At 34.9% G+C, this 22412-nt stretch overlaps 1 protein-coding gene across 2 annotated transcripts in view; it reads right to left on the bottom strand.

Annotated features, from left to right (window-relative positions):
- The window catches only part of CHM (CHM Rab escort protein), a 69449-nt gene that overhangs the window by 2454 nt on the left and 44583 nt on the right, over positions 1–22412 (bottom strand). For both annotated transcript variants that reach the window (XM_054213687.1, XM_054213688.1), the window contains exons 9-14: positions 20109–20186; positions 14914–15018; positions 13970–14033; positions 12931–13027; positions 8398–8490; positions 4876–5042 (exon numbers count right to left, since the gene is read on the bottom strand). In XM_054213687.1, the coding sequence (XP_054069662.1) occupies positions 4876–5042; positions 8398–8490; positions 12931–13027; positions 13970–14033; positions 14914–15018; positions 20109–20186 (604 nt within the window). The remainder of the gene's footprint in view (positions 1–4875; positions 5043–8397; positions 8491–12930; positions 13028–13969; positions 14034–14913; positions 15019–20108; positions 20187–22412) is intronic.

The following is a 22412-nucleotide window of genomic DNA, read 5'->3' as shown; positions in this document are numbered from 1 at the left end:
GAAAGATCTTGCCTCTCTCCCAGGAGAAGAATCCATTTCACATGACAAGCAAAGCCAGGAAACTGTTAATGTGTACAATCAACATTGTATCTATAGGGGATTCCTTCTTAAATTTAAAAACTATGAAATATTTTCCATTTCTGTTTTTTCTCACAGCTCAACTGAGAACTATTCTCATCCAATGGAATATTAGCATTGAAAATATATGCGTATCGTATATGATACATTTACATTTTTTCTATAATTTCAATGTATTATGTGCATATACTTACGTGCACAAATCGTGCCTTTCTGAAAAGAACTGTATAAGCAACTTTTATTTACATAAAAAGACAGTTACTCTTAAGATCCAGCTCAAGGATTTAATTTACAATACCACTTGGTCTTCATGCCATCAAGGTTTAAAAATTAAGTACACACAAAAAGTCAAGTTTTTTGACCACTGCAGAAATTCTTGATAACATCAGTATGTTACTACAACATACAGAATACAACTACAAAGTCTGGGAGAAAAAGAACCAAAATACTACAATCTTAGAATTCTTGAGAACCAGACAAACATACAAAAACAAAGGAGGCCAAAAACCCTTTAAAAAACACACGAATGCAAGGTTAACTAGTGTTAAATAGTTCTACATGTTCTTGTGCAAATAACCGACTTCGCATTTCCATAAAGGTCGTCTTTTCCAAGTCCTTAAGCTTCTAAGGCAAATGGAGACAACTGATGCAGATCACACTTATGCTTTGGATTTCTAAAAAGGCAAAGGAATATTGCCTCTGAATTTTGGCTAGATTTCGTCTATCTAGTAAACTATGCCCTAAAGACAACTGTGATGAGAGCTCCCACATAGGCAAGAATGCATTTAATCTTTATAGTCATACTGCTACCAGACACTGCACTGAAAAAGCTGACAGTAGGGTCAGTTAATGCCAACTGCAAAGGCTGATTACATGATGTGGATTCCTGGACAAGAGGGAATTGTTTTCAGATTAATACATCATTGAGCATGTACCAAACAGCTTTCCGTGATAAAACTTCACTGCCCACCAGCAGTGGATTTGTATCACCAGCACGTGGCTACAGGACTCCATTATTAACTGCTTAAATGACCCTGTCTGCTCTTAGTTCAATTTAATTTTTCATTCTGCTTCCTAAATTTCACTCTTCCATATCCATTTAAAACCGTTTCAAACCATTTATATTAGTATATGAAAAAAATATATAAAATATCTGTTCTCTACTTCAAAACCATGGTTTTGTAACTTAAAAACCTTGCCTAGTAAGGAGGGCAAGGATGTACAAATATCCTACAAAAAGTTTACAAAACAAAGTTCTTGAAGGTAAGAGAAAGACTTTTTATTTCAAGTCTGCACTCATCCTTGAAAATTCAGAAATATTTCAACTACTATTATATTTAATAGAATATTAAAGTGTCACATTTTGCACTAAATAAATGATGAACTAGAGCAGACAAACATTTCCTATGCAGTTCTCAACAATTATTCAGTCTCCAATTAGTTAGTGAATATCCACTCCAAAAATGGTCACATAATTATAAGGTTGAACATGAAAAGAAAATCTCAGTATGTTACATAGCACATCATGACATTGATTATAATTGAAAAATTTAACGGTATAGAGTGCTTTCAGGTCTACCAATATTTTAAGTTAACCTTATCCAGCTGAAGTCATGCAGAATAACCAATAATAATTTAAGAGCTCCTTCATTGTAACACTTTGATACTTAAACTAATTCAGTTAGTAAATAGTTCCTTCAATATTTAGTAGTTAAGTGTACCAGATTTCAAGTGTGTACATTTGAATAAGCATTAAGACATAGGCATGTAAAGCACTTGCATAGATATTCTAATGTAATAACTGTTATACTGCTTGAAGTTGAATCCAACTGTGTTTTGTTACTGTTTTACTGTATCCCAACTACCCACCTTGATGGCATGCAGGCAAGCTGTATGGGCTTTTAAAGCAACTTTTACAGAGAACACTACCGTACCAACTGTAGTTTGAAACATGACACACTGGAATAACTCTGATAACCTTCCAGATAAAGAAAAAAAGGTGAGCAAGTTAAAGGGCAAATATTGGCACGACAATTTCAGTGCTTCCTCCTACACATATGAAGATTCCTCAGAAATCCGAAATACTTCAGGGAACATGCTACTTTAGAACATGATAATTCATGCCAGGTTTTAGCAGCAAAAAACCAGAAAACTGGAAGCCAGATGCTTTACTTGTTCCAGACATACAGAATTTGAAGGAATCATAAATGGCACTTTACATCTTATTTAGCCTATCCTCAGGGCAAGTAAATGCAGACATCAATATTAATTCAATATTATACTAGGAATTTAACACTAAACTAAAATAAAACAAGAATGACGTAAGTTGTATATTGAGCTGTAGATGGATGACTGGCTGTAAAGTTTGTGGTGTCGCCTTCTAAATAATGTATCATCAATACAACCAAACAGCATGACACATAGAAGTCAGTAATACTAGTGGTAATGAAAACATAAATCATGGGAAGTATCATTAAAACAGTTAACACAGAACTGATTAAAGAAATTAGGTTCAATTTTCCAAGCTATCTCCTTATACACACAGCGTTTGGGATTTTTTTTTTGTTTTTAAAGTGTTCAGATGCACGAATTTGTAGATATTTCATGTTTGGAGATTTCCATCCCATTGCTAGAAGATGAAAGTGATCTGGGGATAGAAGGCACACCAACTTACATGTACTTCCCTCCTCCTCTTGTCTAGAAGGTACCCGCATGCAGGATGGGAAGGGTGTATTCTAACTGCAAGTTCTGCTGTATCTTCAGCCTATTCTTCACTTTGCTCTCTTATAAGCTCCTTACTTTTTATTTCTCCATTAATGACTTTTAATTATAAACATGTTTACACTAAAATTTTTTTCACTCTCACTAGTGACCATTTGTTTCAAAATTTGAAACAGGTTCAAGAAAACGTAGCTTCTGTCTTCTCTTTCTGAAAGGCAGTGTTTTAGGCTCTAGATTGTTTCTCCTCTACTTGTTTACCATCTATCTCACCGATCGTCAACAGATTTAACACAAAGGCTAACTACAGCACCTAGATGTTTAAGCACATCTTGATCTCTAATACCATTAGTCATTAGTATAAAAAAGACCTCTTAAGGTAAGACAAAGCTGAATGCTAGAAAAGGTGGCCATCAGAATTAGAAATAGGCTGGTTTTTAAGTGTACTTAAACAGTTTTAAATTGCACTGTTTTAAATAAGTTAAAAAAAATCTCATTTAGAAAAGAGTTCATTTACAATTTAAAACTGCTACCATAATAATTGTCTTTCGTTATTTTTTGTCTTTACAATTCTTTATCCTCTTGGGAGGCAAATTATTGCCTTGTAAAGCAAAATGAAGGGTACTATTAGCCCTTAATTATACTGTTCTGACCCTACAGTTCAGACTATGTCAGCCTTTCCACTTTAAAATCTTATTTTTAAGAGGTTTATGACTTAGTCATAAAAATATCCTGCAACTGCTTAGAAGATGGCACACACATTCTCTGAACGTGGCCATTAAAAAAACAGATTTAAAAATGACTAGCACCAGTTAATCCTACAAAGATACAAAAGCGTTCTCACGTTAAGCCCCGAAAGCACCCTGACACCCCAGTGACTGCTGTGGTAGAGTTGCCTAGGAATTTATACCTTCCCTAGCAAGGGGGATCTCTGAATGGAAAAGCAAAGGAGAAGCATTCCTGTAGTTGTCTTTTGTTCAACAAGCCATAATCTACATATTCGCTTGACCTTGTTGTCTTCTGCTCACTAGTAGTGGGGAAGGCATGATGAGAGGTATGACATGAAGTTCTTTGTGCATTTCCGTACCTACCCTTGAAGATCTGGTGTCCCTGCATATTCTGCCTATTGCCAACACAGAAGGTGGCTATTTCACAGCATTCCCATCTACCTAGTTTTGTTTAGGGAGCTTTCACTCTTCACCTCCAATTTCAAAGCACTAGCAGTTTGTCTTAAATTGAGCACAGGTATGTCATGCCTACTACTAGGCAAGCTGCAAGCAGTTCTCACTTCAGGATTCTAGTTAGCAGGAACTAGATATGTAGACACCCAAATACTGAGAACTAAAAATCAGATCTGAGTGTGATTTTGTGCCAAATACTATCTCAAGGTCACAAATAGAATTACATTGCCCTCAATTCCTTCAGAGACACAATTACTCCGTAATTTTTTAGTATAGTGATACTAAGGCAAACAGAAGGTAAACCGAGACAGGTAGCTTCATGTACCAGATTAGTAACACGCCAGGTTTTTTTCCATAATAGGTTCTAGGTTTGTGACTATATCCTGCAGGTATTAAGCTACTTTGATGATCCTTCCAACCTGAATTGTAAATAGGCTTTTCTGACCTTTGATTTGTACTGCTTCTCTCCTATTGTAACTCCTCTTTAACCTTACAGGTGAAAGACTACGTATTTTGGGGAGTTACCCTCTATATTTCTGAATGATTTGTCAGTTTTTCCTTTCCACAGTATTAGAGCAAGTAACCATTCTGCCAAGATCATCTTCAGGTACTGCTGGCTTGTAGGTTCCCTTTACCTGTTCAGATTAACTATCTGCTACTCCTAATGTTACTATATCAACTGACCTTTTCTTGAGTTTCTCCCATTCTCGATCCCACCGACACTCACTTTGCTCATTAAGACTTCTGTATGTCTAGCTGTGAAGCTTTGTATCTGCATTAGTACTAATTAACTAGCATAAAGCAGAATAACTACCAGAGTAGATTAAGTAGACTGCATTGGACTTCCCTGGGTCTTTAAAATTAAAGTTCTGCCACAGAAAAAACTGATCTGCCCAACCTGTTTGACAGCACAGTCATTTCCTAAAGCAGAGTCTGGTCCAGAACAGACATAAACATTTGAGGGTAAGCCATCATATGAATTTTTGTCGATTCCTGAAGAATCTCTCATGTTGAAGTAGACTGCCCAGAGGACTCTAGGTTTTTCCAGTTCTTCATTTTCAGTCTCTGTAAAAGACAAAAGAAAGTGTTTCCAGTAATGAATGTTCATGTGTAATACGGGAAATACGTAATCTAGCATACTAAAAGTCAATTTATTAACATGGAATTACTGTAATAAAGGTTTTTTTTTCTTTAAAAAGACAATTAATTTTACTTTCCTTTATTTTCTGAGGTATCCTTTCATTGTACTTTTCCTTTACAATAGGTACGTAATCTCTAATTATTCTGTACACAGTATGCCACATAAGAACCACTTATCACCTGAAAGCATACTACCACGATAAACTCCATGAGCATACGACGGTCTGAACAAGTCCTTCACGGGCTGTGCCAACTTGAAGCTATTGCATTCCACATTAAAAGATATTTTTGATGTATACTTCTTTCTCCCCTCATTTAATAGTTTATTTTTTATGGGAACTGTTCTCATAACAGATCTTTGTGTACTTTAAGGTTGAACATTTTCAAGTCAATCTAAGGAGACTAACTCATGCTCTCGGCTTAAATAAAAAAAAACTTAAAGAAAAACTCACAAAGAATAACACCTCCCTCCCCAAATTAACTGCCTACAAAGAACGACCAAAACTCTCTATTTGAGATGTATGATATGCAGTGTGTAGAATCTCTGAAGTGCAGAAATACTGCTAAATGAAAATAAATGATCAATTTATATTTATCTACACTTACTGAGGACTTGTACTGTGCTACAATACTCATTACAAATACAAAATGATCATAAACTATGTCTTGCTTGTTCATCATCTGTACCTTCTTGTAGTTACTTTGCACATTCATGTAACCTCTCCTGGCACAGGCAGAAAACTTCTGGGAAGATGAAGGTCACTTTTTAACAGAGCAGAATGCAATGGAGGAATACACAACATAGATTTTTGGCTTAATAGATACTATTTGTTTGGCATATTTGCTGTCCCCTTTTTGGTATTTTACCTCCTCTAAAATAAATGAAGCTTGTAAAAGACCTTGTGAGATTTACTTCCTTCTGAGGAATAAACTTCTAGATAACAATGGCATTCAAAACAGTATTTTAAAGCAGTTGAATTAGAAAAAAAAGAGATAAATCTATGCTATTCCTTCACTATCTTTTTGTAACTGTCAAATACTTTAAAAAAAAAAAGGTGCTAACCATACTGAACAGTTTGAAATATAAATTAAATTCATCAGCCTGTGAAAGTCTGAGCCTTAATACAGGGCAAGATGCTCTTTAATATATTTAAAAGTTCACATTGCTCATAAAAGTTACTTCTTCCTCATTTAGGCAGGAAAATGAATGGAGTCCTCTTCTCCAGGTGACTTTGCCTCTTTGACCTGCCATGGCCCAGTGCTCACTTTATCTGGTGATTCATTTTCAATAACTCCAACAGTATTTGTTCTGACATTTTAATTAAAATACGACCACTACCTCATCCTGATGATAAAAAGGCCTATGTGTCAGTGAAAACTAGCTTTTCAGTGCCTCAGTGCACCTGAGGACCCCTATGATCACAGAGTTTCTACAGAAGAATTTCAGTCAGGTTCTAAACAATATATCATTTCAAAACTGGATCACTTTAAACATTAAGATTAATGCTAACCCCTCCAAATGATTAGAAGACACTAAAATGCAAGTTAATCTTTTCTTCATCAATTGAGTCTTTGAAACACACGGCACTGTCTTGAAAATTTAAGATACATACTTAATATTAGAAGTTAGAAATTAGCAGGCGTTAAATTAACAAATATCAACACAAGAAGTGTTTGCAGCTCTCCAATCTAATAAAGTTTTCTTTACAAAACCTAGTTGTATTGTACATGTTTGCTCTGTAAATGCTACTTTAGAAAAATATTTGTAAGTATTTTGTAAAATACTACAAAACTAATAAAAAAAATTACATCTTTGGGAAATCAAAATAATTGCCCTTCCTGTAAGCAAAAAAAGAAGGAAAATGCATATTATTTCATACTATACTTCCTATTAAAAACACTTTGTTGTCTAACAAAAACAGTTAAGATATTTGCTCTTTTCATTAAAAGGTAGAGGAAAAAAACCGTAAAAACACAAAAGAACACAGAAAAACGAACGTGTGAAAAGCTGAACTCAACCCTTCATGAAACACTGTTCTTGGTTACAGAGTCCTGAGAGGAAAAAGAAAGATTGACTACATAAAAGACAGGAGAAAATTCATGAGGTTAAGAATGCAGCATAACAGCAAATACTATAAGCAAACCAATTATAAATATTATAAAATACATTCACACCTTACTAACTTGCGTAAATATGAACATAAACACTTCCACTGACAGCTAAGAACTGTTTCCTGATCGGAGAACTATGATTTACTGTATTTACGTATGAGCACGCTCTATTTAAAAATGCTTTGCCAGTGTTAGAACACAGCAACGTCTTCTATGTACGCACTAATTGTTCTATGAGCATCTACCAAAAATATGACTAAATTCAAGATCTTAGGATCAAATTTCAAAGATTTCTGTGGAACCTCCTCGAAGTATCTCAGGGACAATTTCTTTCTAGGCAACAACTTCTTTGTCAACAGCTACTTTCTTCTGGGACTGTGAAAAGGTCCATCTCAAGGTCAAAGTTCATCAAAGTAGTGGGCAAGGTTTCCTTGAATTTAGGGCAAAACAGTTTGTTACTGGAAGTGACTGGAAATCTATCTTCCTGATAACACTGCAGTGCGTAACAACTGTATGCTTCCACTGCTTAAAGGAAAAACGAGAGAATTTCAACTAAAAACAGCAAACAAGGAAGTGCCTGAAGATGACAACAGAAGAATGAGCAACAGTGTTAGAATAAGAGAAAGCAAAAGAAAACTAAGGAGCTTATAACACTGAGCACATTTGGCACCTGGAGGAGAAAAGCAGATCGCTAACTTTTGGGGGTTTGAGATCTTTTGCTAGGGATACCCAAGTGATAGAATTCACTAAAAACAGGATAGTGTAAAAAAAACAGATTCACAAATACTTCATTTCATTAATGCACCTTTGAAAGACATGCTGATAAGCGAATATGTTTCCATGAAAAAAAATGTGTGAAAAATTAAAAAGGTCCTAGACACTTCTAGCCATGGTCCTTGTACACTGAGGCTAACCCACAGCTGAAAGAGACTTGGAACATTAGATCATGAAATAGAGAAAACCTGACATCTGTCTAATCAATCTCACTCTCAGAATAGCTTCCTTTACTTTGAAATGCTGATATCTAAGTAGCAGCTCACCATATGTTGACTCTGATGACAGATTCAGATGTTCAGTAACAGATACTTGAGTTACAAGGGCAAATTATATTTTTGCAAAATAAATACTTCATTTAATACTTCTTAATACTTCACTTATCTATTTTTACCTTTTTCTGTATTTAGATTGAATAACTTCTGTACAACAGGCTCTAAATCTTCCCTAGCAGTTTTAGTTGATGGACAGGTTAAATGGACTAAATCTGTTAAAAGAGAACACAAGCTAATTACAATCACCAATACACAGATATATAATTTACAATTTTTAAAAGGCACAGCGGGCTTCTAGAAATCACTGCTCTCCATATAATTTACTTCCTTTAACCCAGAGAAATATTGTATTATGGAAATACAGTGTACATACTCCACACAAAAATTTTCTTAATATATCTCATAATTATCTCTCTCTTCCATATACGTTAGTAAGATGGAAGTATAATTTAACATCAGCAGTGCGGCTAGAGAGAGTGTAATTCTATTAAAAGGTGTCTATTGATACCAGGAAAAGCAACAGCAAGAACCTGGAAAATACACTGTATTTGCCATTAATGACCTCTAGAAACCCCAAGAACATTCTTATCAGTGTTGACAGTCCAATAGTGCAACAACATACTAAACCCACAAATATCATCAACACTCTCTTTTAAGAGCTAAATTAGGACTGAATGGGAATTTGGCAATTTGGCTACTGGCAGTTTAAGTCTGGTTGTACAGGAGTAAGTAGGAAGCTGTCTTTCTCCACTGAAGTAAAAAATTTTAGCAAGACTTCAATTTTTTTTTTATTGTACCAAACAGTAAATAGGAGATGAAGTGAATAAATGTGTGTTTTAAGTTACAGCTCAAGTGGACTGGCAGTTAACTATTTCTCTCCAGCCATAAGGAGAATGAAGAATACTGGGAACACTGTCATGTTTTGAAAAAACTAGAGAGAATATCAGAGAACTGTTCTGTGATGTAAGTTATGACATATGCAATCCTTTCGTACAACATAACAAAAAAGCTCTACAACATTTTATTCATCCACCTTCTTACAGGATGAGAGAAACAACAGTTTTGTGTTTGGGTAAGGGTAAGTATGGTGGGCCAGTAAGGATTTATAATAACCTGCAAAACTGACTTCATGTTCTTGATTTCAAGAGGTGCCCTGTACACATGAGAAACAAATCACGGAGTACAGCAAACCCCTATGGAAAAAGACGACATAAAAAGATTCCAGACCACAAGGAGACATTTGTGGAACTGTATAATTAATCAAAATTTACCTTATAGCATGGGCATATGAATTAAAATCAATTCTGTATTTGTGAAAATTCACAATTTTGCTTGAATAATGCAGATTTAATATTTAGATTTCTTGCTCATGTAGTTGTTTTCATGAAAATAAAGTTGCTAAACAGAGCCCTCATGGAACATACTATTCTTTTATTTGTTCTGTTCTGCAAACTAGTGAATTTGCTGACTCCTTAGAAAGGATAATTACTCTTCACCTCTTTTCTGTTCCATTGGCCTCTGTTCAGACACAGAGCCAGCTACTCTGCTGCTTTATCTCACCTGATTTTATATCCATTCATTCAGATATTTAAAAGCCTCATCTTAAAGCTTTTTATAAAACCACCACTCATTTGCTACTGAACAGCTGCCTGGAAACTTATCAGCAGAGAATTATCATGAAGAAGCTTAACGTTTCTTTGTACAAAGTTTAAACTGATTCATTTTTTCTTCATTACTGCACATTTTTGACCAATTTAATGGCAATGTATGGCTACAGCATTATTTTAAATCCATATGACATTCTTTTGCACTCTGAAGGCTGGCTATATTTGTGTCATTATTTACAAGGACTTCATACATATCTCGAATAACTTCCTGGCCTCAGTCATGCCACAGAAAGTTTGACACTAACTCCAGGTGGACCAGGAATTTAACTCTTCATGATCCTCCTCTTTCAGATTGCACACAAACAGATTATATTCAAACATTATTTTTTTATTTAACCAAACCCAAACCTTTTGTCTAAAAGAAATATGTACTAAAAAAAGTAAACGAAAACAGGTGGTGATAATGAAAGTCTCCCTGTAACCTTATGTAAATGTTTACAATCCCAAACATTGTAAAACAATCTATTCTTTCCTCAAAAAAACACCAGGTCTAAATCACTGAAGTTCACATCATTTACTTTCTATAAAATCTTTTTTATTATCTTTAAGGTTATGGCTATGAGTCACAGTCATCAGTATATATTTTGATTATATTTGATTTACTCAGGTATAACTGCATTAGTTACAGTGGTTGCCAACATTTGTCTTCAAGTAATTCTTCTAGCAAGAAGAACGATGAGTTTAGTTCATGATTTCATCATTACAGTCTCAATTTTTAGGGCAAGTGAAGGAGTTTGGTTCCACTCAACTGGCAATACAGATTACGTGCCTGTCATTTATACAGTGTGATCAAAGAGTAGATGTATTTGTATACTTATCTTAAATAATTGTTTGAAGGAGAAATCAGTCAGGTTAAAACACATTTACAGATAATGATGTAAAAGTTTAAAAAAATTATGAAATATGTCCCATAACTAGAACTCAGCTGTACCTAAAATACAACTATATTATTTCAACATATACAGACAAATTTCATTAAGGAATGTAGTACTTTGTCTTCTGAAAACAAAAGAATTTATGGAGAAAAGTAAATAACAGAAACCTTAATTTTTCAGCACCACAGAAAGTCTCATATCTACTTGATTTATATCCACTTGAACATCAATCCTTCTTTTGATTCACTTCCTGCTATATATTTTGTGAACCCTTAAGTAAAGTAAATCAGCTATTTAAAGGCTAAATATTAACAATATGCTTTACAGTTCTTAATTACCGATTTTTAATTTTTTGAATTATTTAAGTAGGAATTATAACTTTGAATGACTTAATCATTTAGTTCACTGTTCTTTCACATGCAAAGACCTGAGTTCAAGCTGAGGTAACAGTAAAATAAACTGGCTATTATTACATTTTTTGTTAAAAAGCATTAGGTCAAGTAACCTCTAATTCTATTTATCTTCCATAGAGCATCCCAAACTGGTAATCTTTTTACCATAATTCAGAAAAAGAATTTGGAAAGAAAAATACGTAACCAATAAGAACATTTTGTTGCTCATCTGTTCACATAAAATACCGACGACAGTCACAAAGCTCTGTACATAGAAAACTGCTAATGGAAATACTGGAATGTCCCTTCTAGAAAGGCGATCTCTCAGATACTTGGAGAATTAAAGAATCTAATGCAGTAGGCAACAATAACAAAGTTCTTAAAAGAATTTCTATAACTTTTCTTCAAATAGATCTTGATGCACTCCTTTCCTCCAAATCTCATTATGGGACATAATCCTAACTCCACCAAAACTTTCAGAAAATAAATAGCCCCCAAACATAGTGTACTTCAGGTACTTCAACTTAATAGTTCAGCTAAGGTACTCCTTTTCAAAAAACAAGGTAACGACAAGCTACCAGTCAAGATTCACTTGCTTTTGAATCTTTTTAAAACCTGCTGATGGAAAAATTTATTATTGTATAAGTGAAAATAAGTCCATCGATCTACCTATTAATTGCTCAGTATATGCTAACGAGTTAAAAAAAGCAGAAACAGACAAGAACAGATGCTCAAAAATATTCTGCTATAAATCTTGAAATATAACTTGATGCTTGTACTGAAAGCCTATCCTTATAAAAACAAAAATTTGTCGCATTTTTTATGGGGCCACAGAATCCTATAGCATAAAGATTCTCTTAATTCTAAAGGTAATCTGAAAGGAAAAAAAAACCCAAATACATGCATCTATATTAACTAAGACCCCACACCTTTTTGCTTACTTTTTTTTCATAAATTATTTGAGAAAATACTTTGGGTGGGTTTTCGCCCCTTAATTACAGGGGTAAGATAAATTCTTGGCAGAAAATTTTACAGAGAAAACATTTCTAAGTTAAAAAAAAAAATTAATATTTTGACTTGAAGACTGCACAATCTTAGCTAGTTACAGTGGACAAGAACAGTCTACTAGAGCTCTCCACTAACCTTATCTGCCAGTTTGTTTTCAGTTGTCTTAATAATCTTGCAGAATAAACAAAATGTGAAATTATAATCCTTTTTTAATGTAAAAAAGTAATATTACATCAGCCAGAATAAAAAGCTCTTTGCGGTGCTAATTTTTAATTGCTGTGCAGCAAATAGAATATTGTCCCAGTACTAACAAGACTACAACTATCAAGCTTATTAGCCACATAAGCTTTAAAAGAACATTTGACATTTGATTTGTTTGGAAATAAAGAACAATATACTATATTACCATGAGAATCACAGTAAGATTTTAAATAATTATTGCATATAAATTTAGAAGAATTTGAATGCAACAAGAATCTTGTGGTATGATTCATAAGTCATATGAAACAGCACAGAACTGCTATACAATGAAAACAACGGACTGTTTCACTCATCTGCTGGTAACAATGACCCAGTACACCTTATTTTCTCAGGTAATAACCTCGTCATTGCACAGCAGAGGAGGGATACATACGTATTATAAATTTTATTTCAGAGTTGATAGAGACAATGGGAAAAATATCGTTAAGATTACATATACTCGTACTTACAAGTGTCCTTCATGCATGTCATGGTTGAAGAACACAACTCAATGACGCAAACTGCTGGTTTTCCTAGATCCATTGGAGGCACCGTCAAAATGGAAACCTATCAAGCAGAAAGAACCACTTACATTAAAGCAGAGTAACGTGGAGGATGAAGCAACCAACACAATTCTGCGTAAAGGTGAAAAAATAACTGCAGGCATTTATACAGTTTTGTTTTCTGGTTTATTAGTAACAATTTGTAGAATCGATTCTGCAGAGTTTAGGCATTCAAGAATTTCTACCAAAGTCAGTAAGGCCACCTTTGTTAGGAACGTCTGCAGCAGCGGAACAGAAAGAAAACCTCACATCATGATCCTTTCCAAAAAGATGACAGTTTAGAAACTCTGCTGGCAAGAGACTGCAAAATGTTTTTTGAACACTGGGGAGAGCACTGTTAGGTGAGAAAGAGTGGAGTGCTTTCATGCAGGATGCTAGTAGCAAGACTTAGGAAGAACAGACTTCTCTGTCATATACGTTCTTTTGTAGGTCCTATTTAACCTGTAAGAATACAGGAAGCATACAGAACAAACACTTAGCACAGATTAATATCCTTTAAAATTAAGGTCTGCAAAGACGGACGGAACAGAAACATTAAAAGAAGGATCTGAAAGTGTACAGTAAGAACTTCAAATAGTAAAAGTGAACGTTAAAAAAATCAAAATAGCTTTGAACAAAGTTTAGACAAGATAAAGAATTAACAGTTAACAGAATACTAAGGGAAACAGTTTATTAAAAAGCAAGCAAAATCAACTACCCTAAATACAGCAGCTTAGAAACTCTGTTAATTAATATAGTGCCAACCACCAAACAGGGAAATCATTGACAAAAAACCTAAATGTTCTAATAGTTTTATACAGACTAATGAATTAAAGAATAATCAGTAGAGAGAACTGTCTAAAAAGCTGGATTCAAGCAGAAACAAAAGCATGAATTAATTCCTACCAAGAGCTAAATATCAATACATACAATTAATAGAGAGATGTGATACAAAATTGATGTATACCTGCTGCTCTGAATCTGTGTTTAGTACAGATTGATCTGTAATAAGCACTGCTCTGGAGATCTGCCTACAATTAAAAAAACAGTTACAGCATTTCACAAAAATGAAATATGAAAATAGAAATAGAAATGAAATAGAAAATGGCAATTCGGATTCAGAGTTTTAGCAATAGCAATCTAAACACAATACTGTGGGAAGGCTGTTTAAACATATAATCTTTATTTAATATGCCTGTTGGATATTTTGCCTGTTGCTGAAGCAGGACCACACCTGGAACATTAATGTAGTACTTTCAATGACCAAACCAGATGATGAATAAATAAGCCAGTGCCATTATATAAAACAGCTTGAATATTTTTCGGATTTTTTTTAAAAAAATCTTTTGTTTATTTGATGAAGATTAGTAGCATCATGTTACAGAACTTTTTGTGTTCCAAACAGCATAAAACACTTTGGATTAAGGGGAAATACACTAGGATTATTTCCGCACTACACCTACTGCTACAGTTTTGCTAATATCTCATCTGCAGTATTTTGAAGGCAAAGGCAGTATATGCCATGTTTTTGGCAAGAACAACGAAAACCAGAGAAAACAATGACTTTTAATACTTTTCTAATCCTGAACATGTTTAAAGGGCAAACACTGATAGGCACCTTCACCTTCCAAACACTTTTTAACAAATGCGAAATCCCTAATGCACTTAGAACTATTGGATTTTTTCATAAGGAAAAATGGGAATATAATTTACAGGAAAATTTAAGAAAACCTAAACACAGAAAGTACAGCATGCCCACAAGTATACAGAAGAAAGAGAAAAACTATGCACAGAACTAAGCTGTGCTGCCAAGATAAAGCAGGAGACAATAATCTCTTAAAATGAACTCATAGGATATTTTATACACTATAGTTTAAAGATATTTACTACGCTTACTGTTTTAATACATACCTGTAGGACACATTTGTGCATACGCTCTCTGAAAGGTAACTATCTTCCACAATAAAATAGTCAGCACTTATTCTTTGTCCAAAATGATCCACAATCGCTTTGCAACTGTTAAAAAGTTCAAACCAAAATAAGATATTTAGATTTAAGGTAACAAAGGATGTGTAAATTTTTGAAATTGAGTTATATAGAACATCACTTATATCTTTCAAATAAGTTAGCTACCCATTTCTTTAATGTGAGAACCCCTAAAACAACTCAACTGAAATTGATAACTAAATCCTAGACTTATACGTTCTACCTGTTTGATTTTTTTTTAACACAATGCCATTCTAGATAATGATATCAGAACTTTTATCAAATTTGTTGCTTTATAAGGAAAATGAAATATAAGCTAGTAACACTGGCATGTGATTGTAGGTGAAAAAAGCATAGGTTTCTTACCTCATGATACACGGAAAAGTAATACTGCGAATGATTTTGTAGGTGTTACCCCTATCATGGTGGGATTTCCCCCCCCTGTCAGCTGCCTTACCGAAGACACGTTTATTTTGCCAATCATATTTGACAAATTACATGGCAAATTAACTTAAGAGACGTAACGAAAAATCCCCAAGAAATATGTGCATCAGACAAGAACTTTTCTGAGCTTCTACATTTGTTACTAAATATAGCATTTATCTCTAAATTATGTACAAAAGGAAGTCATATTGCCTTAAGAGTAACACAAATGTTCTTGATACATACTGGTTGTCTTTGAATGTGTACAAATTCTAAAGCAAAGATGTATTTGCCTGAGGCAGTATTTGAAAACTAAAAAAAAAAAAAACAAAAAAAACCCAAACCCACGAACAAAAACCACTACCCCCCAAAAAACATCCTAAACAAACAAACCAAAACCCAGGACCCTCCAAAAAAGCCTTTCTGAATACAAGCAGGTGAAAACAAAGTGAGAATAATTAAAAGTTGGGGCACTGCTACAAGAATTTTCAAGAGTCAAGTGTAACACAACAGACTAACACTCTGACAAATGGGACAGAAACGCAAACCACAGGAAAGAAGCAATTCAGAGAGCTTAAATGGGAACAGGATACAAATTTCAGATTTTAATGAGGAAAAATCTCTATGAAAGAACAAACTTCAGACTTATAGATGACATATATGAAACCAAATAATACTTATGAAACAAATAATTAAAAGATGTCTAATGGTACAAGCATTGTTTAACTTTAAACACGTAGTATTCTTCATACAGTTTCAACCATGTTCTATTCAACATGTGTTTCACTTGCAATTTTAATAAGGTTTTTCTTATTGTTCACCTGATTTCATTCTCAAGCACTCATTTGAATACTGCAAATAAACACGGAAGTCAAGCTGCTGCAGTTCATTTCTAATTATAACCTTTCTTATTGTTTATGAAACAATTTCCCCTGCCACCTCCCTGAACGTTATAAAAGGGGAAAGGTTGATTAAATGTCATGTTGCATCACGCCAAGCCAGCCAAAGCAACTACACACTTTTTATTTTCCTGCTAAGTGTTGTTTCCTCTCCTTTGTTCAGGAATAGCTATCGGGTCATATGTTTGATAAGATTCTAAACAGAAAAAGAGACAGCGCTTTTAATTTCAGTCTCCACTTTACTTCAAAGGATGATGCTGAGAAATTTTCTTTCAAGTACTGCTTCCAAATATGGAAAACACTTATGCACTGACATTATCAGGACTCTGTCATCTGATATGTGTTGGGACAATGAATCATACAGAACCCTCCATTGACCTTCTTTCAATGTGTCTAGATAAAAGGATGAAAATTAGAATCCATCTCCTTGCAGTGCCACGAGTTATAAATGTACTTTATAGGGCTCATTATCCAAACTAATGGACTAAGGGCGACATCCTTGAAATGGACTTACCAGCACTGACAAAGCCAGTATGCAATATTTCAAGAGAGATATGTAAATTACTATGTGTTTGCTATCTCTTTTTATTACAGATGTATAAATTTCCATTTATCACATCTTTTCCATTTTTGAGACAGAAATATGTAATTGGAAACATATGTAAAGTGTGGTTAACATAAAATGCCTACCATTATTATTTATGCTATCCATGTAATTTAAAATACTTTAAATTTTATCATACGTACCCCAAAAAGTGACCTACAATAAACATGGACAAAATAAACAACAAAAAGAAAAATAATTATCATTCATACATTCAATGTGCTTTTTCCTCAACCTAAGGAATATGATGTGTTTTTTATTTTCTAACACAGCATCAGAGTTCTGTCAAAAATGCAGGATGTTCTGCATACATATTAAAACAGCAGACCTAATCTGATACAATACCTAAAAATTAGGAATTTTCAAGTGGATTACCAAAACCTTGAAACAGGTATGTCTAAAAGTTTCTATACTTTCACACTGTCTTCCCTCAATCTTATTTTCATAAACTATAAAAAAGGCTATAGTGAAATGATAAAAATAATTGTATAGTTGGGGATGAAATCTACTGTTCTCTGTATATGCAGTTATAGGTAGTAAAAAAGTGAAACAGCAATTCAGTTAGATATCAAATGTGTTCTTATTTTTCTTGTGCTGGAAAGAATGTTAGCCATGTCTAGAAAGGAGCTGGAATAAACTTTGGTGATACTTAAGGACTTCAAATTAAACTCTAAACTATCCATAAAAAGTTTGAAAAGAAAATCAAGGCTGTAGCTATCAGTATGAATTTTCTTTACGTGTACTAAAGCAAAAATATCAAAAACAGTGAAAAAATAACTGCGCTAAGATCCTGATGAAGTCTGGAAGCCTACAGATGCTTAGAAAATAGAAATAAATACTGCACAATTTGACTAAATTTCTACTGTTTTGAGTTTTACCTATTTGTAACCAAGGTAAGCTGCCTCTGAAGCTACAGAGACAGCTGTACTGACAACGAGATATGAATGTGCCTATTAATGGCCTGTTGACTCAAAAGCTCAGTAACTCGTAAATATCCTCATCGATGATTTGATAGCTGATTTTTATTAGGCAAAACACTGAAGCCCAAAGTCTAGAGGAAACTAGAGTTGGTGCAGGGAGAGAATACACAGTAAGGAAAGAGATAACATGAAGAAAGAAAAAGAAAGGAATGGAAATAGTGACGATCTTAGCAACAAACTGCATCACTTGCTAAGTAACACTCTAAGAAAAGACTTAGCAAGTAAAAGCAGTATTGCATTCAGGTGAGAGAAAAGAAAATAAAGACAAAAATTACAACTGAATAAAAACATACACCTGGATTAAAGAAACTCAGTTTTCTGAGTGACATTTTTGCTATGGTAAAGACAATGTTTGAGAAGAGGAAAAAAAAAAAAGAGAACGTTGTATGATCCTTCTTTCAGTACTGAAAATAATTTAAAAAAAAAACCATGTTTTGATCTAGGCTGCATTATTTTCATCATCTCAAAGAAGTCTGACACTTTTCTTCTATACATTTTTTTTTTGTTTACTTTTATTTTGATGTAAAAATCCTACTTGGTAAAATACCGGATTTGAAACTATGGGAGACCTAAAAAGAGACAACAGAAGCAGGCAGGCAGCTCTAAGGAAAAGGCAGGTGAATAGACTTGGGAAGCTGGATGTGTTGTGCTTCTTCATATTCATCATCAGATAATGGCATTATTAAAAGACCAGTGTTTTTGGAATAATGAGAATCTGGTAAAGTATTTTAGAAATATTTCAGTAATTCTGCACCTCAAAAATCTATCCTTCAGTTTTAAGTGAAAATGGTTTAAGTGAACCACTAAAGCAACCTAACAGCCTAAAAAAGACGTTTGAAACCTATCTGGAATGCTGAGGAACTTCTTAGATTCAAAACATAAAAGCAGGTTAAAGGAAAAGCTGCGCTCTACCTTTTTTGAAATACATATAATGTTAACAAAGAAAACATTAATTTCAAAGGTCTTCAGAATGAGCAAAAGAAGCTGGAACCTGGACAACCAGCACCACCGACCAGTTAAGATCTCCACAGAGTGGTGTTTGGAAGTTGCTAACAACTGTAAGTTTTGTCCCCCTGAAAGACCAAGTTAACTATTTAAACATTATTGGAAAATAAAGCTGCCTACAGTAAAAGTTCAAATATTACTGTTAAAATAAACTACAGAGTTTATGAAAGGGGTATAATTTAATTTGCGTATGAATCATGCGCTTAAAACAATGACACACATGATGAAATACTATCACATTTGCATCTCAAAGTCTAAAACTGCAATGAACTTCAGAACCTTAAGGAACTGACAGAGAGATAAGATCTGTTGTTTATAGAACTTCGGGGAAAGCAGACACTACTTGACCATGTCATGACAAATCTAGCTACAAGTACTGTGCTCAACGCATCAAATGTGCCGTGCAACTGGAAAGTAAACACATTACACCAATCATTTAACTACTATTTTTCCTAGTAAAATGTTACTACATATTTTCTGGCTTAATTTTCAAAATTTTCTGCAAAACGTTTTGAACTTTTCAATTACAGAAACTAAGCTGAAAACAGACTCTTAAGAGAGCCAAGATCTGCAGTCAGACTAATAACTGATAGAATATACATAACAGAAACCACGACAATTTAGAGGTGTGAAAAATGCACTATGGAAAAAACTACGGGCTGATTTTTCTTAGCTCAACTGTAAACCCGCCTACAGGCCTGATATTGTTGTAAAAGAATTTATCCTAGGATAAGAGGGCAGCATAGTTTATGACAACAATCTACCTAAAAACTCATTAAAGTCTTTTCTCTTGGAGTGACATGCATTATCAGCAAAGATTAATCTGATGAGTCTTTAGGTGAGCTCCATTTTTAAAAATGCAATAACAGAGGGCTTTGTTGTCATCTGATGAAAATCAATTAGAGTAGGTAAGGCCACAAGGAAAACTAACATCACTCATCACCAGCCCCCCGGCAGCTGAAATGATTTGTCTTCCAAGCTTGGGTGATCAGGAGCTGTAGTAATATCACAGGGAAATTAATTTAGTTTCTATATTCTAGACCACTTTCCTTGTTCTGGAGGACCTATACACAAATTACTTTTAATCAAGGTTGATGTGTTATTAATACCAAGAAGGATCTTTGAAAAATCATTTTTTTTTAAACTGACTTAACACATTTTTCATCTGTATTTTGTATATAAACAGGAGGTTACTTATATTACCCTTACCGTCCAGACTCTTTGTCCACTACAAAGCACTGCACGGAATGGCGAAGACAATAGATACCACCAAATACAGCACACAACCTAGAAACACATTAGGAAAAAATAAAGGTTATTCCTATCACAAGTAATTGTAATCAACGTGAGTGTGTGTCATAAGCAAGGCAAAGTACCATGCATGTTGTAGTACATTTTTAATGGCACATCTTAATCTCTGAATCAGACAATCAAAACACAATGAAAATAAAGCATGCCATATTGTTTTTGTAAAGGACACGTTGTTAACTTTCTTTTGTATTAGCATTTATCTTAGTCCTCTAAATTGTTACATCAGCTTGAGCACTCATTCTCTGTTACCATCTTCAGTCATTCAGGATGGAAAAGCACCTATTTACCAAAGATGCATAGAATATTTACTGATATTCTGACCCCACCACATTGCACATGGTGTAGAATAAAACTGTAAGAGCACGATAACCACACCAACCTCCTACTAGAATTCTAAGTGTGATTCAGAAATTATTTCTCTACTCCTACAAAATGTACTGTAGAAACTTCACTGACTATAAGCAGCGCAAATTTTGAAGGCACTGTGCCCCAACAGAGTGAAGATTTCCTACCATCTAAAGATGACCTCTTACAAATAGTGATCCCTCCAGATTCTGCCTAAGTTACAATATAATCACTTAAGATATCCTATGCATGGACAGATGAAAAATTTCCTAAATGAAAAAAAGGAACCAGCTTCACCACTCAGTTTTTCAAAAGCTGAAGCATACTAAGCTATTTAGCAGTCTTTGACTTACAAACAAAACCCAGTACCTAAAACAAAGCAAATTATGCCACCCAAACATTAAGCCAATATTGTAACTCGTCTGTATTTAAACTCTAAGGAGACTCAGAGTTTAAAGAAACTAGATTATGACATTTAAACTCCATGTGAAGTCAGTCCACTGCAAAATATCACTAGCCATATTGTTTTATCTCCGCCTTAAAGATATCTCTGCCTAGAACTCTTCACCGTATGAATCTGTCCCATGCACGAAGTTGGAGACTGCTCTCCTGTAAAGCTGCACAGTAAAAGTTTGGTTGGTCTGGTGATAAACATGACCCCAGGTTAATCCTCACATCTTAATTTCCTATATTTGCCAAAAGCCAGGCTTAATCTCTGGGAATTACTTTTCTCTTGATTTGATGCGACACAAGGTGATGCCTAAAATTTCTACTGGACCCACATTAACACCGAAATGACTGTGATATCACTAGTTTTAAGTTTTCCTTTTTTTTTTTTAATTCTAGCTCCTGCAAGGTTTTAATATAAACCCAAACTCTTCAAAATGCTGTCAAGCAAACAGAAACAACCAATATTCTTTATGTTACGTATTTTAAAAAAACTCTCTTTCTGTGAGAGCACTATAATGCAGAGAAATTCATGATCTTACAGAAACAGGATATACGTTAGAGATTCTCAAGGTCAAAGCTTCATGATTAACTGTGAATTAATCATCGAACGGTTTTGATTAGAAGGGACCTTAAAGATCATCTAGTTCCAACCCCCCTGCCATGGGCAGAGACGCTTCCCTCTACATCAGATTGCTCAAAGCCCCATCCAACCTGGCCTTGAACACCCCCAGGGATGGGGCATCCACAGCTTCTCTGGGCAACCTGGGCCAGCGTCTCACTCACCTCCACAGTAAAGGATTTCTTCCTAATATCTACTCTAAATCTACACTCTTCCGGTTTAAAACCAGAAAGTACTGAAAGGCTGCAATAAGGTCTCCCTTGAGCCTTCTCTTCTCCGGACTGAACAATCCCAATTCTCTCAGCCTGTCCTCATAGCAGAGGTGCTCCAGCGCTCTGATCACCTTTGTGGCCTCCTCTGGACTCATTCCAAGAGGTCCGTGTCCTTCTTACACTGGGAGCACCAGGGCTGGCCACAGTACTCCTGGTGGGGTCTCACCAGAGTGGAGCAGAGGGAGAATCACCTCCCTTGACCTGCTGGCCACAATTCTTTTGATTCAGCCCAGGATATGGTTGGCTTTCTGGGCTGCAGGCGCACATTTCTGGGTCATGTTGAGCTTCTCATCCACCAACACCCCCAAGTCCTTCTCCTCAGGGCTGTTCTCAATCCATCCTCCGCCCAGTCTGTATTTGTGCTTGGGACTGCCCCAGGCCATGTGCAGGGCCTTGCACTGAGGTTTGCACAGGCCCACCTCTCAAGCCCACCAAGGTCCCTCTGGATGGCATCCCTTCCCTGCGCCATGTCGATCGCTCCACAGAGCTTGGTGTTGTCGGCAAACTTGCTGAGGG

This window comes from Rissa tridactyla, chromosome 9 (assembly GCF_028500815.1).
Source record: "Rissa tridactyla isolate bRisTri1 chromosome 9, bRisTri1.patW.cur.20221130, whole genome shotgun sequence".
NCBI classification, from domain to species: domain Eukaryota; kingdom Metazoa; phylum Chordata; class Aves; order Charadriiformes; family Laridae; genus Rissa; species Rissa tridactyla.
Note: the sequence above shows the minus strand (reverse complement) of the source record. Positions and strands in the feature narration are given on the sequence as shown.